The sequence below is a fragment of the Perna viridis genome, chromosome 4 (genome assembly GCF_037379345.1).
Source record: "Perna viridis isolate PV_CMFRI_1.1 ecotype Kerala chromosome 4, ASM3737934v1, whole genome shotgun sequence".
In the NCBI taxonomy this organism is placed as follows: Eukaryota; Metazoa; Mollusca; class Bivalvia; order Mytilida; family Mytilidae; genus Perna; species Perna viridis.
The window spans coordinates 32,624,427-32,640,226 of record NC_142448.1 but is presented as its reverse complement, the minus strand read 5'-3'; the positions used below and the strand labels follow the sequence as shown (position 1 = coordinate 32,640,226).

The window sequence follows — 15,800 nt, the reverse complement described above, 5'->3', positions numbered from 1 at the left end:
GTATCAAATTACCATATGGTAGATCCCCATGCAGGTCCGGGTGTTAAAAGAATAGGCCTGCAGTAGCGCTAAGCTTGTCGTAAGAGGCGACTAAATAGTGCTCAGAACCCTAGCCAGGGGCTTGGGCGCTCTGCCCACAGAGCAACTGGGATGTGTGCCCCAGGTGGTGGAATGGGGTACCCCTGGCGTGTTACATGCTGGGGTTGTCAGGCTATAATACGGAAAACCTGACCGCAAACCATAGTGGTGCACCGTGTTGGGAAAGATGCCACGTTCCTCGCACGTTAAAGAACCCTACTGTGGTATTCTCCCGGAGTAGGAACCATAGGGCTCCGCCACAGGAGGCTAAATTGCCGACCCTACCCACCTCTCCCTATTTCTAGTGGCAATCAAAATTTGTCGTTCCCATTATCCTTGTGTCCCATCCCTTTTTCATTTCATCATCATTTCATGTTCATTTTATCATCAATTTCATGTTCATCGTCTGAATATAGCTGAAATGTTGCTGCTCGGACATTAAATCTCAACAAACAAACAAACAAACCACATGGTAGATCTGGGATTTATTGAATTAAAGTAAAAAGTATACCGTATTTATCATCTGACATTTGAAATTTCTAGCATTAAATTTATCCCATATTATTTCGTCCCTATCCCAAAAAAATAAATGCAGTATGTAATTTGCCCTACCTGTCCTAACAAATAGACTAGTTCATTGAAAGGATGAAAAACTGATGAAGTTTCAAATTCAAGGCAAAAATCTCTGGCCTGCAAAAAAAAAACCTGGTATGGCGTAGATTTACTTTTAAACCTCCATCTTACCACAGCCTAAGTGTTGATCATTTTTGCTGATTTAAAATGGAGGTAGAGGATTTTACACAGATTCTACTGTATTTTTATCTATTTATAGTGGTTTCTGTGGTACAGTAAAATCAGTATTACCTATGGTTTCTCTCTACAATTTAATCTGGCACTGTAAATTGAGAAACTTCATGTTAAAAAAAAATTATTTATAAAAACATGTAAGTATTTCAAAATACAATGTACCGGTAATCAATGTTTTCAAGTGAAGTTAATGTAGTACTGAAAACAATCTATTGATATGTCCAGGTATTGCAAGACTCTGTTGTGATATAAGAAGGCAAGTTAGAAGTCAGGCTTTGACTTACCTACAGAGGGCATTACTGGTTCATGACCTACAAACATTATCTGCAGCAGAGTGGGAGTCCTGTTTTAATAAGGTATTGGTGCTGGTACAGCTTAGTACAGTATTGTATGATTTAGTAATACACCAAGCATTTAAAGCATTTATTTTTTAAGGTTTTTTCCAGGTATTATTACATTACCAATTATTACTTTTTAAATTTCCAAATACAATTCCAGCAATTTTTTTTATGTTTTTTAAGACCAAACTTGTAATTGAGATTTTTCTAGATTTTGCCATGTCAACTCCTTTTGACTATTGCCTTGTGTATATCAGTTCTGTAATTTTGTTATTGCCCCTTCATATTAAAGAAAACAATTCCATTACTTGTTCTGTTTTCAAGTAATGAATCCAATTTTGTTGTTTATTCCCTGTCATCACTACTATAAATTCATTATAATGTAAAGGATAACACAAGAAAATATTGGTTTTACAGATCACACACTAGAAACATCTTAACATCTTTTCAATTCATTTGTTTCAATTTAATAAGAATAAAAATACATAACAATTACATGTATTTGCCACTCCTTTTATAAAAGATTGTGGTGTATATGTACATCTGTTTTATGTTCATGTGTTATAAGATAACTCAGAAATTCTTTGAAAAAACATTTTAAGTAGCATTCCAGCTAAGAATCATGCAAAATGTAATACATGGTTGGAAAGCCTACATATTTTTATTTTTGATATTTTGTTTAAAATGCTTTAGTAAACAGAAATTAACATTTGGTTTTTCATATAACCCATGCTCATAGGAGATAAAAATTGTATAGAATACACTGTAGAATTCAAAATTAAGGGAGATAACTCTGTAAATGACACTCAAATACAATAGAATCTATTGGATTTTCAATATTGATTATCTCCTAAGAGCAGGCAGATTTGAATGAATAATTACACATTTCAGAGTATAGACCCATAAAACAACTTAATTACAAAAATAAAAATATGTAGCCTTTTTTGGGGTGTTTTCAGATTTTGCATGATTCTTACAAAGACACAATGAGAACCGATTTGTTATTGCTATCGTTTCCTCTGTCGTCTATCCAAGAATAAACATTTTATAAGCAACTCGGCGGGTGTTTCTTACAAAGACAGTTACTTAAGTTTTGGGGCAGAATGTTGTGGCTTGATGAAAGAGTGGTCCTTTTGGTATTAGGTCATTTTCTTGTTTAAGAGTTACTGTGAAAGTTCTTTAATTCATGGATACCAATTTTTGTGGTAAAAGGAAGAAACACAAGTTTGTGGATTCTTGAATTCCTGGTTTTGAGGTTTTCAGTATTCTGTGGTTTGGCCTATAAATGAAAACCACGAAAATTGGTACCTCACATACAGTGCTACTTGCACAGAACATGTATTATACATGTACTTAGATACCATGCTTGCTGACAAGCTTTAGTGACCATATCGATCAATTCTGACAAAATTTCTGTTTACAAAATGTAACTTAGACCATATAATTATCATGGTAATTATACTATTATCTGTATTTCAGCTTAACCTATAGGTTAATTTCATACATAACAATCACATAAGTGCAATGACTTACTGTTTGATCAACATTGCAGGTTTTGTTTCCACTGTTGACCAAACTGTTAGAGAATATCAACTTACAAGACCCCAGTGGTATGGAAGAAACAAGAATGAGGGCATCTACGCTGCTCTGTAAGGTATGGATCTACTCTGCTCTGTAAGGTATAGATCTATGCTGCTCTGTAAGGTGTAGATCTGTCAGGTAGGTATGGATCTACTCTGCTCTGCTCTGTAAGGTATGGATCTACGCTGCTCTGTAAGGTATGGATCTACTCTACTTTGTAAGGTATGGATCTGCTCTGCTCTGTAATTTATGGATCTACTCAGCTCTGCTCTGTAAGGTATGGATCTACTCTGCTCTGCTCTGTAAGGTATGGATCTACTGTGCTCTGTAAGGTATGGATCTATGATGCTCTGTAAGGTATGGATCTGCTCTACTCTGTAAGGTATGGATCTACTCTGCTCTGCTCTGTAAGATATGAATCTACTCAGCTCTGCTCTGTAAGGTATGGATCTACTGTGCTCTGTAAGGTATGGATCTACTGTGCTCTGTAAGGTATGGATCTACTCTGCTCTGTAAGGTATTATAATATTATTCCTTTTGTTGATAAAAGAGTCTGATGGTGGAGAGATATCACTGGGATATTTTGATTGACAATCTTATACTTTCTGTTTCCACGAGCTATGTAGTTACATTAATATGGTGATGTCAATTCCAATACATATAACAAGTATGGATATGGTGAATATTACTATGAAGAGACAACAATCCCACCAGGATGAAAAATATCAGCCCAAAACACATGAAAAATCAGTCCTACATTGTTGAACTGTTACAAAACAATATTGCTATTTTTTGTTTTCTCCGTAAAAAGTACTAGTCTACCTATGGATACTAAACCACATTCAATCAGTCAATCAATTTGTTTTATGAAATTTCTGTATATTTTGTTTGTAGGTATTTTTACAGCATCTTACCCCACTGTTATCTCTCAGTACATTCACAGCCTTGTGGTTGACCATTCTGGATTTTATGGATAAATATATGCATGCTGATAAAAGTGACTTGCTGGTGAGTCTTATTTGGATTTCTTGTACATGAAATATAAAATAGGAAACCTTTCAGTTTCTTGAGTTCAGTTCCCGTTTAACTAGCAGATTGGTTGTAAGCTTTCGGTAATATTCAATAAGAAATTTATTATAGTGGTATTGATCCAGCCTCCAAAATATGGACTTTCGCACTTTTCTTGTTAACTTGTATTTACCACTGAAACAGATGGATACATTTTCAATTTGCATTTAAGGTATTACTACAGTGAAACAAAATTGAAATACTTTCTTGCCATCTTACTTATAAGTGTAATGTTTGTAGGCTGAGGCCAAACCTAAGTCTTCCTTGCCATCTTAATGATAATTGTAATATTTGTAGGCTGAGGCCATACCTGAGTCTTTAAAGAACATGTTACTGGTGATGGATACAGCTGGTATCTTTCAAACTACAGATGGTGCTGAATCACAACTATGGAAGCTCAGCTGGGACAGAATTGATACATTCCTGCCAAATCTTAGACAGGATTTATTCAAACCCAGTGTTAAAGGTAGTTTGAGTAGCAGGTTAAACATTAAGAGAATGTTAATATGAGAAAAAAATAAACCCCAGATTTGATTTTCCTCCACTTTGAAACAAAAATGAAACTCTTTTTCAGATTAAGATTTTTCCATTTGGATTGTTACTTATCTGTTTATTTACTTTCAATTTTGCCAATTGGCCCTATGTATGTTGACTTTGTAAAATCAGGTATGAAAACCAGACAGTAAGTGTCTTTTCAAAAACACAGAGAGGGTCCCTAAACTGAACACATGTAGTAGTTATCTCACTTTTTATGAACAAAAATCATCAATAATTTTGAAAAATTTCCAAAAAAAATCAACAGTTAGTCAGTGCAAGCTGTAATACAAAATTGAGCTTGAAAATGTTTTCCTCTTCAACATATATTATTTATTAGTAAATATGACTGGTTGCTCCTAGAGTTATAAAAATTGAAGGTTGTGGACTTTTAGTTATGCTATGTACCAAAAAATTTAGAAATGTCTTATTTATTTTGATTGAAATCTTGTCATGCTTAAACTGCTGTCTTTTTTTATTCAGAAGTTAAACATACACAGCCTACTTTGGTACCTCCATCACCAGAGTTGCCACAAGTTAACCCTGTGGCACCAAAGCCTCAAGTCCCCCAAGCAGTTCCCACACAACAGGTGCCCTCTGAAATAGCACCACCTCCAGAAATGAACTCTCCCCACGAAGTTCAAGAGGAGGAGGAACAGCTAGAAGGGGTCACTGTTGTTAAAGATGTCAATGGTAAATTTAAGTTACTAACGTATGCTTTCAATTAGCAAGACTACATTGATCAAAACTATTTCAAAGGATCAAATAATTTAGAATTTTCAGCTTTTCACTTTTGGTACCTAAAAGATACTAACTTTGAAGCTATTGTATTACACTGTCGTAGTTCAAAAGATAAGTGATATTTGATAGGTGTAATCAAATACATCATACAAATAGCTTTGATCAATTAAGTTCACCTTAAGTTAACATTTCATATTTTATACACGTTTAATTTTGATATGGTTATAATTTTCACATCTTGAGTTAGATATCTAGTTATAATTTCAAAAATATATTTGCATGCAATCGTTCTTGTATAAGAAGAAAATTACTTTGATACTTATTATTTTATTCAATTATTTATTTATTTAAAACTACAATAATATTCAACAACTAAAAATTTTTTAAGAAACCATTTTATTTCTTGAATTTCAGAATATCTGAGAAATTATTCAGGTCACCCAAAGGTTCACTCTCCCACACACCATCAGTCCCTTCCCTCTTATCTATTACAAGACCCTCCCTCAAATATGTTCACCATGGAATCTGATTCTGGAGTTCCAATGAATACAAATTGTGCACCTTTACTGCTAAATCCAGATGTGATTGATACTACAACTGTACCATATATATCTCCTCAAGTAAGTTTAGCATGAAAACGATTGCAATCGCGGGATGAGGCATGATTTCTGAGGGTATTAGGTTCCTTGCTGTTTTTCCTAAATATTAATAAGGCAGAATGCTACAAAGCCTACATCAAAGAACTGATGTCTGTTTCTGTGTCCATTGTTTTGTCTTTAGATGAATATCTGTCAGTGGGAAAAAGAATGTTTAATATTTTAGAGTTACCCTCATGTTTGTAAAAGACCTTTTTTAGATTGCTTTGTGCTTTAGGTAAGCTAATGCACTGCTTATGTACTGCATAAAAATATGTTAAATCTTGATTCCTTTAGTAATAAAGATAAACAAAGAGGTTGAAAAGCATGCTTCAAATTTCTGAATATCTTTTTTTCACTTAGTTTGCTTAGTTTTGGTAAATGAATGGCTGATAGTCCCATTTTTTAAAATAAGTAAACAGTCTGTTATTTTTTGTGTGTGTGTGTGTGTTTTAATTTTTCTTGTGTCACAAATAAATTATAGTCAGATCAGAAGCTTCTATTTGCCAATAAATGAACCTGCTTTGCTAATTGAAAAAGCTACACACCATTTATCTATTCTGTAATTACTACAGTTATGCTTTGGTAGTATTATGCATTTTGTTGTAAATGGTCACTGCATTATAATATTTGAATTTAAAGGATTTTTTATTTGGTCAACAAAAGTATTTAAGAAAACAACATTTGAGGATGGATGTCTTTAATGTGATCAAATGAAGGCTAGTGTTTTTAGGTTGTGAATCCATATTTTTGATGAACCCGAAAATGGTAAATAAGCAGTGATCTTGTGAATATAGTTGTTTCACTATTATTGTTCATGTTGCATGCATATCTAACTAAGTGTTTAATGAAGAAGTTATTTTATCAATTCTTTCAGGTTCAAAAATCAATATGGAGTCATATTCCTTTCCCTGGGTCAAGACTTCTGAAAAGTAGAGAAGTAATTCCCTCTTTGCCTTGATATGTTTCAATATTTATCATAATATCACCCTCCCAACAAAAAGCTTGGTCAAAGGATTATTTATTGAAAATTATGCTTGAGAAACTATAATGTTCTAGCTTTGATCTTATTAAAAAGGTTTTAAGACTTCCAGGGTTATTGAGTTGTTAAGCTAATAAAAATAAGTCTTTGTAATGTTGCTTCCCTTTTGAATTTGTTTATCACATTGAAAATTTACCATCATTCTATTTGAGGTCATGTTGAAATCAAAAGGGTTAGTCTGAATGTGTTGTAAATTTGTCATGACAGTCTTCTTGATATTGAAGACTTTTGACATATTTGAATTTTAAAAAAAGCTGTCCATAGTGCTGAAATTTGGTTTTAATTATTAATCAAAGATATGCATTGTAAATGTTGGTCAAAAGAAGATCTAAAATCTTTAACAAAATGAGCACTGATATTATTTACTTATATGTACATATGAAATGTTATAGGAAGATTGGATTGCAATGTTAAATTTTTTGTAACTGTAGTTCATTACAGTTTAAAGGAGAACATCACAGATGTATGAAATACTAGTCTATATAAGACACTGCCTATGGTAAGGTGATTCATGCTGTAGAAAAACCCACGAAACAGATGATGGCTTTTCGGTCTCTATATATTTTCCACTAAAATCAATAAAATCAAACCAAATCAAGAATGATAACTCTTGCAGAGTTCTAATTTCATGTACAATCAATAAATTTTAACTCAGAAGTACAACACCTAAATGAAAAACTAAGACTGGTTATGTGGTCTATAGCTGTTTCTGAGTAAGAAATCAAACTAAATTCAGTGGGTTTTTTGCATGCATGAATCACCAACTGTCTGATTTTTATAAAGACTGCTACTCAAGTTAAGGGACATTTGTAAACACCCCATATGGGACTTGGACCTTTCAGACTTAGTCACTAGTCTAGTTATTTCTATAAATAGGTTCTAAAGAATATTATAAAATGTATTCCCATTGAACCTTGACATGACCTCAAGGGGAATGACTTAAAGATCATATTCCCAAAGATTGTATATATGTATATATTGTGTACATGGTACTTGATACATTGGTTTGGTCTCCTTTCTTTGGTTGTGGTCAATTGGTGTTTCCCCCCCCCCCAGTTATTCTCCTTTAATTAGCAAATTTACATGTTTTCTCTTTTGGAAAGGAATCATGGGTATAGTTGTTGACTTCGTTGTCATCAACAGACTCTCATCTACTAAGATTGAGATAGGGGCAGTTTATTTAATACTGCCTGATGGCTTTTGTAAATCAAGAGTTTTCCTTTGATTTTAGTAATTTTCTACATTATAATGAAATTCAGAATTGTATTTGTAAGCATTGAACTAAAAATCAAGTCACAAGGATATTTATATTGTGTTAAACTTATACAGGACATTTTGTCTTAAACATGTCTATCTTAGATTTTCATTAATTACAGTAATAAAGAAATTTTGTTAGTCAATATGGACGAACAACTCAAAACTTACGAGAAAATAAAATGTTTTCTTTTTCAACTGGTTGAAAATAGCACAAACATAAAGTTTATGAAAACAATGATCCAAATGGTTCGTGAAATATTTTTACTAGAAGTACTTCAGGTGATATTTTGTGAGAATTAATGTGTCATAAATGTATTGTATTTAAAAATCCAACATCACACATGCTGTATACTATACTTTTAGCTAAGTTAATTACAAACAAACCATACTGTCACATGTGTCATCTGCTATATGAATCTTGGCATATATTTTTCTAGTGATAACACAGTGAAACCTGTCCAAACAAAATCCTGAAAATCAGAAAACCTGTCTTAACGAGACTTTTTTTCAAGTCTCCTTACATCAATTTAAATGTACTTTTGGCTTAGATAACGTGAACACATGTCAAATCAAACATATTTTAAAGTCTAGAAGTGGTTCTGTTTAGACCGGTTCACAATACTATAGCATAATAGGTTATAAATCATATTTCTTCTTACCCTGATTACACAAAGCCAAAAGTCATGATCTTTAGTATTACTTGAGTAACTCTGGGGTGTTTGTATTTCATAAACAGGTTAACTCTACAGCTTAAATGTCTAATATGGTGCTAGAGGATAAAAAAAAAATTTTTATCTATGCCACTGTCAATTTCCAGTGCTCCTAATATGTTATTCTACTCACCATGGGTATAAACCAGTGCAGGTTATAATTAAACTAGATTTAGAACAAACTCAAAGTATATTAGAGGCTAAATAAAGGTAGCGACTAAATAAAGGTGCATAATTTGAAATCACAAGAACTGGATCATAGAACTAATATGGAACTGCCTATTTACTTTTTTTTTAAAAAGAGAAACTAAATTTATTTTCAAGATATTGTATTGATTATGATTTATAGTGTAGGATGTCAGGTTTTCGTGTTCATTTAAAAAAAAATACATGTGTAGTTGTTAGTGCAGAAATTATTGTAAGTTATGATGTAGTTTTAAACTTAGGTTTTTTTGGTTTTTTTGGGGTTTTTTTTGTGAAATTAGCCACTGGTTTCTCAGGCAGAGTTACACTTTTTAATTGATAGCTGCCATTTCTTTGCTATGTGGGTGGTATAAAGTCTATACTGACAGTTATACCGAAGACTTATTTAAAGCAGTTGCTGATCCTCTACTATTTGGGTGGTATAAAGATTAATGAATGATAGTTGGTTGGTTGGGAGACAAAATGATGTATCCCTGCTTGTGTTACATACTCTCATGAACTGTTGCAGCAGTACAGAGAGCTAGCTCTATTAAGACTCTAAAATTACAATGTCATACTGGTACATAGCAGGTACTGCATGATTTATTAAACATTTCCCTATCTTAGACATAGAATAAAGAAATCTTTGCCAATTGTAGTAAATGTAAAATTCTACATTTAATCATTCCTATTTACTTGTAGGGGATGAACGATCAGCTGACCCAGATAGTGACAGAAAACCCGTGATTTTGTCACACACGTCACCCAAGTTAGTTTATCCTGTTAAAACTGTGTGAAGATTGAAACTGACATTCAATATTCAGCTATATATTTATCGGCAGTGGTTTTAACTTTGTGATTTATTATGACAGTCACAAAAGACATTCTGTGATGAAAACTGGTTACCATATAAGTGAAATTTTCGTGATTTGGGGTCAAAATGGACAAGAAAAGATTGTTAAATTTTAATTTTTTTTTTTCTCAAAAAATTTCATTTAAGTGGTAATATTGTAAATACAAATATAATATGTGCATGTGATTAACTTACATGTACATAAATAAGCTTAGTTAAGCATGTTAGACAAAGCATTTTAATTAGATGATGTTATCTTTTGTGTTTCGTTTTTTGAAACAGGCTCCAGTTTATTATGCTAAAATACATTGAATTGTTAATTTAAATGTTTGCTATTTTTAATGTATTTTCTGATACATGTTATTGTTGTGTTCATGTACATTTTATGAGCTGTTTGTTTTTACTCACCAAGGGTTTTAGTCAATACGTTACAAAAGAGTAGTGTGAAATCATAACTCGGCTTTAGAAAAACCAAGAGCTTTTGTTTACATTGCATTTGATGCCATTCCAGTGCTTGGCTATATTTCTTTGCCAGAATGTCAATACATTTGAATTCAGAAATATTGTATACAAATTTTGTGGAATATCCCAACAGATTGATGTGTGTGTCCATTGATTACTTTGTAGAACTTTAATTTGACTGTTTGCACCATCAGAATTGAGAAAAGACAAAATTTTTCATATCACTGTGGTAAATTGAGTTCAAATTTCACATTTTTGAAATGCATGTTTCTGATTTTCCCATTTTGCCTGGTTCTTACAAAAAATTACTCTCAAATGGTGTTTTTGTTTACTTTACAGTCTGTACATTTGAATTCAGGTTTTTTAGTTTCTTTCATATCTTGTGAATAGATAGATACATGATAGATACATGTAGATGTACAGGTAGTTATTGGATATTGTAAAATGAATGTATTAATTTATTCTACGCTATACTTCATGACAATGTAGTAATGTCATTTGTTAGTTATACACTATTTTAAGTCTAACTTTTAAAGATTATCCATGACTTCATACCTTGGGTCAGGTAGTTTGTAAACATATTAATCTTTACAGTAAAAATGCTAATTTTTCTGGATTCTGTCAAATGAATAAATTTCAGTTTTTTTGTTATTGAACAGTTATGTTGTTTTATTGTACGAGAAAATGATTTTGTTAATATTTTTTTTGTTTGCTTTCTACTAAAAACAAAATGTACACAGAAAACTGTGACGTTTTTAACATAAGCTGTTTCTGCTATTGGGTATTTTAACAGACAAAGTATACTTACATTTATGGAAATAGGTTGACACGGAACTTAATACAAATGTTAGAGTAAAAGATTGTGGAAGTAGATATCTTAGCACTATTACAAAAGCATGTGATGGAAATGTAACAATTCCATGAAATATAAGAAATATTTACATGTATAAGGATATTGTGGGAAAATCAGATGAATCCCTCATTATTCAAGGTAAGTAAAATCAGCAAAATGTTTTCTTCATAGTGTAATGTAAGAAAAAAAGAGAGAATTTTATTTGTTTTTTTTAAATAGCATTTTAAAATTTTGAACTGTATATGCACAAAGTTACACTTCTTTTCACTTTTCTTAATTATTACTGAAAAGGGAGATAACTAGAGCAATTTTAAACACTCAAAGCTTAATATCATTTAATTTTTTTCCCACCATCATATTCGTTTCCTTGTGTTTCTTGGAGAGTTTTGAAATCTAAAGGAATTTTTTTTTAAATTATCCATCTTTAAGTAAAATGTTTACATCTACTATTGGAATTAAGTTTTATCTAGAACTTTAATGTTTACCCTCAAGTGTCGGAGACATCCCTGCCTTGCACTCTTACTGCTGTATGCATTTATGTCAGATTGAATGCATTCTGCAATTGATTATGATTTCATATTCAAAGTGGTATCGTTTTTTACCTGTTACAGTAGGGGTTAGTCCTAGAAATATTTTGTACTTGTTTAAATGGTCAGAAAATTTAATTTCTTCATTTTCTCAATTATTGCACAGGATTTCTTGGTTATATAGGAAAGTTTTTTTTTTTCAGATCACATTTTCATAAGCCTTAAATAGTCTTTTTTCATATTTTCAGAATGCAAGCAATTTAAGCAAGTTTTCTCAAAGGGACATAACCCACCAATGCTCGACAACCAAAGTCTCACTAACCACTTCTAATGTTTCCATTTCTTAACATGTTAAAAAGTAATTTTCAAAGTTTCACTGTGAATTCCCAGGACAAATGACATTGCATACCGTTCCTAAGCTTAGAAAATAAGGCTTCCAAAATCATTATGCTAATGGTATGACGATTGTAGAAATACTTCTCAAAATTTACTTGAATAAATAATACTGAAAATCCACATTTTAACCTTTTCTGCTAACTGACAGCATGGAGACAAATTACTCATACATGTAAACAATATTCATACACTTTTGTAGTTAATTACATTTATGATTTTAAAGTACACATTCTCGGCTTTATTTTGACTACTTTTAATCATAGTACACACTAATAATGCACTTACAGTACATATGTATAGGTTCAGTGTGTTTTTGGTACTATATAGGGGGGTGGCCATTTGAGTGAGGCCCATGTTGGCGGTCTGAGTGGGGAAAGGAAAATGAGTAAACTTTTTTTTTAAGCTTGAACTTTTTTCACTTCATTATGTTCTAAATGGTTTTAAATAAACTAGATAAAAGTATCCAAGTACTTACCACAGCTCCATTAAATCAAATATTTGAATTTGAAGTCTACTGCTGTCCATTGCCTCAATCTGATAGTAAGCCAGTCTGCTGGGTTGAAGAGTTCCTTCCCTTTGCTTACAATTAGAAAAAAAAACGAAGTCAAAGTCAGGAGTTAAAAAAAAGGTCTATTGGTCTAGTATGATGATTAATTAATGCAATGAATTTTATTTGAGGGTTAATTAAAGCCATATAGATATAGTGTTTTATGAAATATTTCTTCTTGTGTTTATTCAGAAAGTACGTGGAACATATAAAAAAATACTTATCTTTACAAATTGTACTACTATTGTCTGTATATAACCAACCATATTTATTTTGTATATTTTGTGTTTTATCTGTGATTCATCAATGTTATAACAGAAATTATCTGTCCAATAAACACATGTCAAATATTGATTTCTGTTATTGATGACCTTGTGTGCATGATATTAAGTGTGATTAGTGAGAGGGGGTTTAGGTCTTGAAATTTCCATTTTTGAAAGCATTCTTGAAAAAAGTAACCCTTCATCCTTGTGGATACATATCCATATATTACTGGAAACCAAACCCAAGCTGATGTGAGACCGAATGATTTAAAGTCCAGTTTTCAATTCACTCAGTTGCCATTGCTTATTTTACAGTGAACATGAGATGATTCTTATTGACTTTCATATGCTTATGATTTTCTAAAACTTTTTTCCAGTTGATACAAGAAATAATTCGGAGGACACTTGTAAAGACATTGTTTTAACTTTTAAAAAAAAGAAACCATATTCAGTTGAATGAACAGATGAGAAATGAGTGGTAAAAGGCCTATCTTTCTTATTTACAAAACGTCTTTGACTGTACATGTAGAAACCAGGAAATTCCTATATGGGTTGCACATGGTAAATTTCATTTTTTGTTCCAATGTCTCTACCATATGTATGTCAAATAATACAACAATTTTTTAAATCATCTATTGATGGCTCACAAAATGATTTTAAAGTTATATAACAAAGCAACTAAATTATGCACAAAATAAAGAGTCATCTCCCTTTTTCAGTGCATTTCAATGCTTTGTATGTATTTTATTTCTCTTAACTGTTGCAGTTAATGAAAATATATTCAATATCAAAAAAGGATGCATTTGTGATACGATGTTCATTCAAAATTTGTCATCTTCAAACCACTGCCTAGTGTTTTCATTGACACCCTCTTAAGTGTAAACTTTGGTAGAAGTCATTATGTCACTGTAAAAAATCATTTACTTCTTTTGTGAATAAAATATTGACACTTTAAAGTTGAAAGGGACCTCAAGAAATTTTTCAGAAACTTTCAGGTTGGTGACATTTCTTCCAGAATTATGCCCTAAAAACCAGAAATTTTGACAGAAAGACAGTGCACACCAGTGTCTAGGCCAAAATGACAAATACTAGTCCTCTTTTTTTACAAAGGACTTTGGCCCTCTTTCAAATTATAAAGTTCATAGAAAAGTACTTCTAAGGTAATGCTGTACTTACATGTTCATTGATTATATATCTGGCCAGTAGGGGAACTCAAGGACAAACAATGTTAAAAAATAATACAAGAGGGTTATTAAAACATAGATGTGAGATTTCGTCAATTCTCTTCAAACACAGTTAACAAAACATACACACACGAAAGAAACAAGTCCAGCTCAAACAAAAAACCTTTTCTTCACAGGGGACACTAATTGCCAAATACTGTTCAGTGCAATGGTTAAAGAGGTGCTTTTTCTAAATTCCCATTCAAAATTGTCCAATTCAAAGCAAAAATATTGAAAATATAGTTTTGTTTTTTATTACACTTCAATATGAAATGGAGCTTTAACTCATTAACTCGAAGTAATAATTTTGGTCGGTTAAAACATAACTATAAGGTGGTTTGTAAATTTTAAAGTGTGTGCAATGATATTACAGATTCTATTTGTCCGACATTGTAAAACACATTTATTGAATTTAAGATGTCAGTACTTCTGGTTTGTGCTTGTGATGTCACATTACTACATTATTATTCTAAGTATAGTAAAATAAAGGACTTGGAATGATAAGGAGCATGTTCTACCTTTTTCATAAGCATATTTTCTTTCAATGATTGAAAAAATGGTGTCCTTAATAAGCAGATTTCCAATTGCTAAAATTTCACACATTTTTGAATATTTTTTTCAATTTTTCAGTGTCCCCAAATTTTTGACAATGGGAATGATTTCTAAATGCAACTTTGTTCGGAGTCCAATTCAGTTATGAAATTCCTTGGTCATGTAATTTTTTTGCTTCCATAAAATTGAAAATTGATGAAATGGTGAAAATTTAATAAAACCACATTAAAAAAATCAATCATCCATTTAACAATGCATTCCACATTTTTGTCATTTACTTCAAACTTATTTTTTCATAAAACATGGGACCAAATATGGTCCATATCGTTCCACATTGCTACTGGTATATGAATGAACCCCACTTGTAAAAATTGCCCTATCTAATTATCTACAAATAAACATTTCTTGTAACAATAACAGTTATTCTACAGATTCCAGAAAATTCTTGCTTTTAATGCACAGACCATTTTCTTCTTGAGGGGCTGGGATTTTAGATTGAGTTTAGAATTTTTTTTTCGCCCAAACACAAATTTTTTTTCAGTGGCAGCCTGATTTTAAAAAAATTTGATTTGAAAATGTACATTACTAAGTAATGGAGGAAATATTGAATCATTATATTATTTTCTGTCCATGCCTGAATTAAATGAATCTTTTTCCTCAAATTTAGAATAATTTTTTTTTGTTTCAAAATAATGTTAGCCCCCTCCCCCCCCTCCTCAACACAGTACAAAAATGGTTGGTGCCTAAGTAACACCTTCAGAATTGTACTGAAAACATCAAAGATCAATTGTAGTATTACAACCTGTCTGATTAATTGTTCAATAATGAGGTGCAGTACTTCATAATAATGTTGCTGTTACCAGCTTTGCGATTAAGATATATGTTTGCAGTATTTGATTAGTTATATAGGGGAAAAAATGGAAATCACTGTGGTCCCCACCCCTATTTCCAAATTTCTGGATCTGCCACTAACTTAGACTTCTCATTTATGTATTTTTATGTTATTTCTTATTGTTAACTTTATTTCAGAGACTTTATAGTACTTGTATTATATAGTCCCTGCCATGTTTGTATTGACTTTCAATCATCTGATGATATACTGGGGGGCAATTTGATGGTTAATTTCTATCAAAATCGTGAAACAACATAG

At 31.8% G+C, this 15,800-nt stretch overlaps 1 protein-coding gene across 4 annotated transcripts in view; it reads left to right on the top strand.

Moving 5' to 3' along the window:
• Positions 1 to 12,966, top strand: part of LOC148619796 (Golgi-specific brefeldin A-resistance guanine nucleotide exchange factor 1-like) — a 47,554-nt gene extending 34,588 nt beyond the window's left edge. For 2 of the 4 annotated variants that reach the window (XM_088580073.1, XM_088580074.1), the window contains 8 exons: positions 1,111 to 1,241; positions 2,776 to 2,877; positions 3,699 to 3,812; positions 4,170 to 4,338; positions 4,890 to 5,099; positions 5,562 to 5,767; positions 6,660 to 6,722; positions 9,677 to 9,868. In XM_088580073.1, the coding sequence (XP_088436199.1) occupies positions 1,111 to 1,241; positions 2,776 to 2,877; positions 3,699 to 3,812; positions 4,170 to 4,338; positions 4,890 to 5,099; positions 5,562 to 5,767; positions 6,660 to 6,722; positions 9,677 to 9,721 (1,040 nt within the window). In that variant the 3' untranslated portion in view covers positions 9,722 to 9,868. Of the gene's footprint in view, positions 1 to 1,110; positions 1,242 to 2,775; positions 2,878 to 3,698; positions 3,813 to 4,169; positions 4,339 to 4,889; positions 5,100 to 5,561; positions 5,768 to 6,659; positions 6,723 to 9,676 lie in introns of all 4 variants that reach the window. The other 2 variants (XM_088580075.1, XM_088580076.1) reach the window with 2 other exon arrangements.
• The last annotated feature ends 2,834 nt before the right edge of the window (positions 12,967 to 15,800 follow it).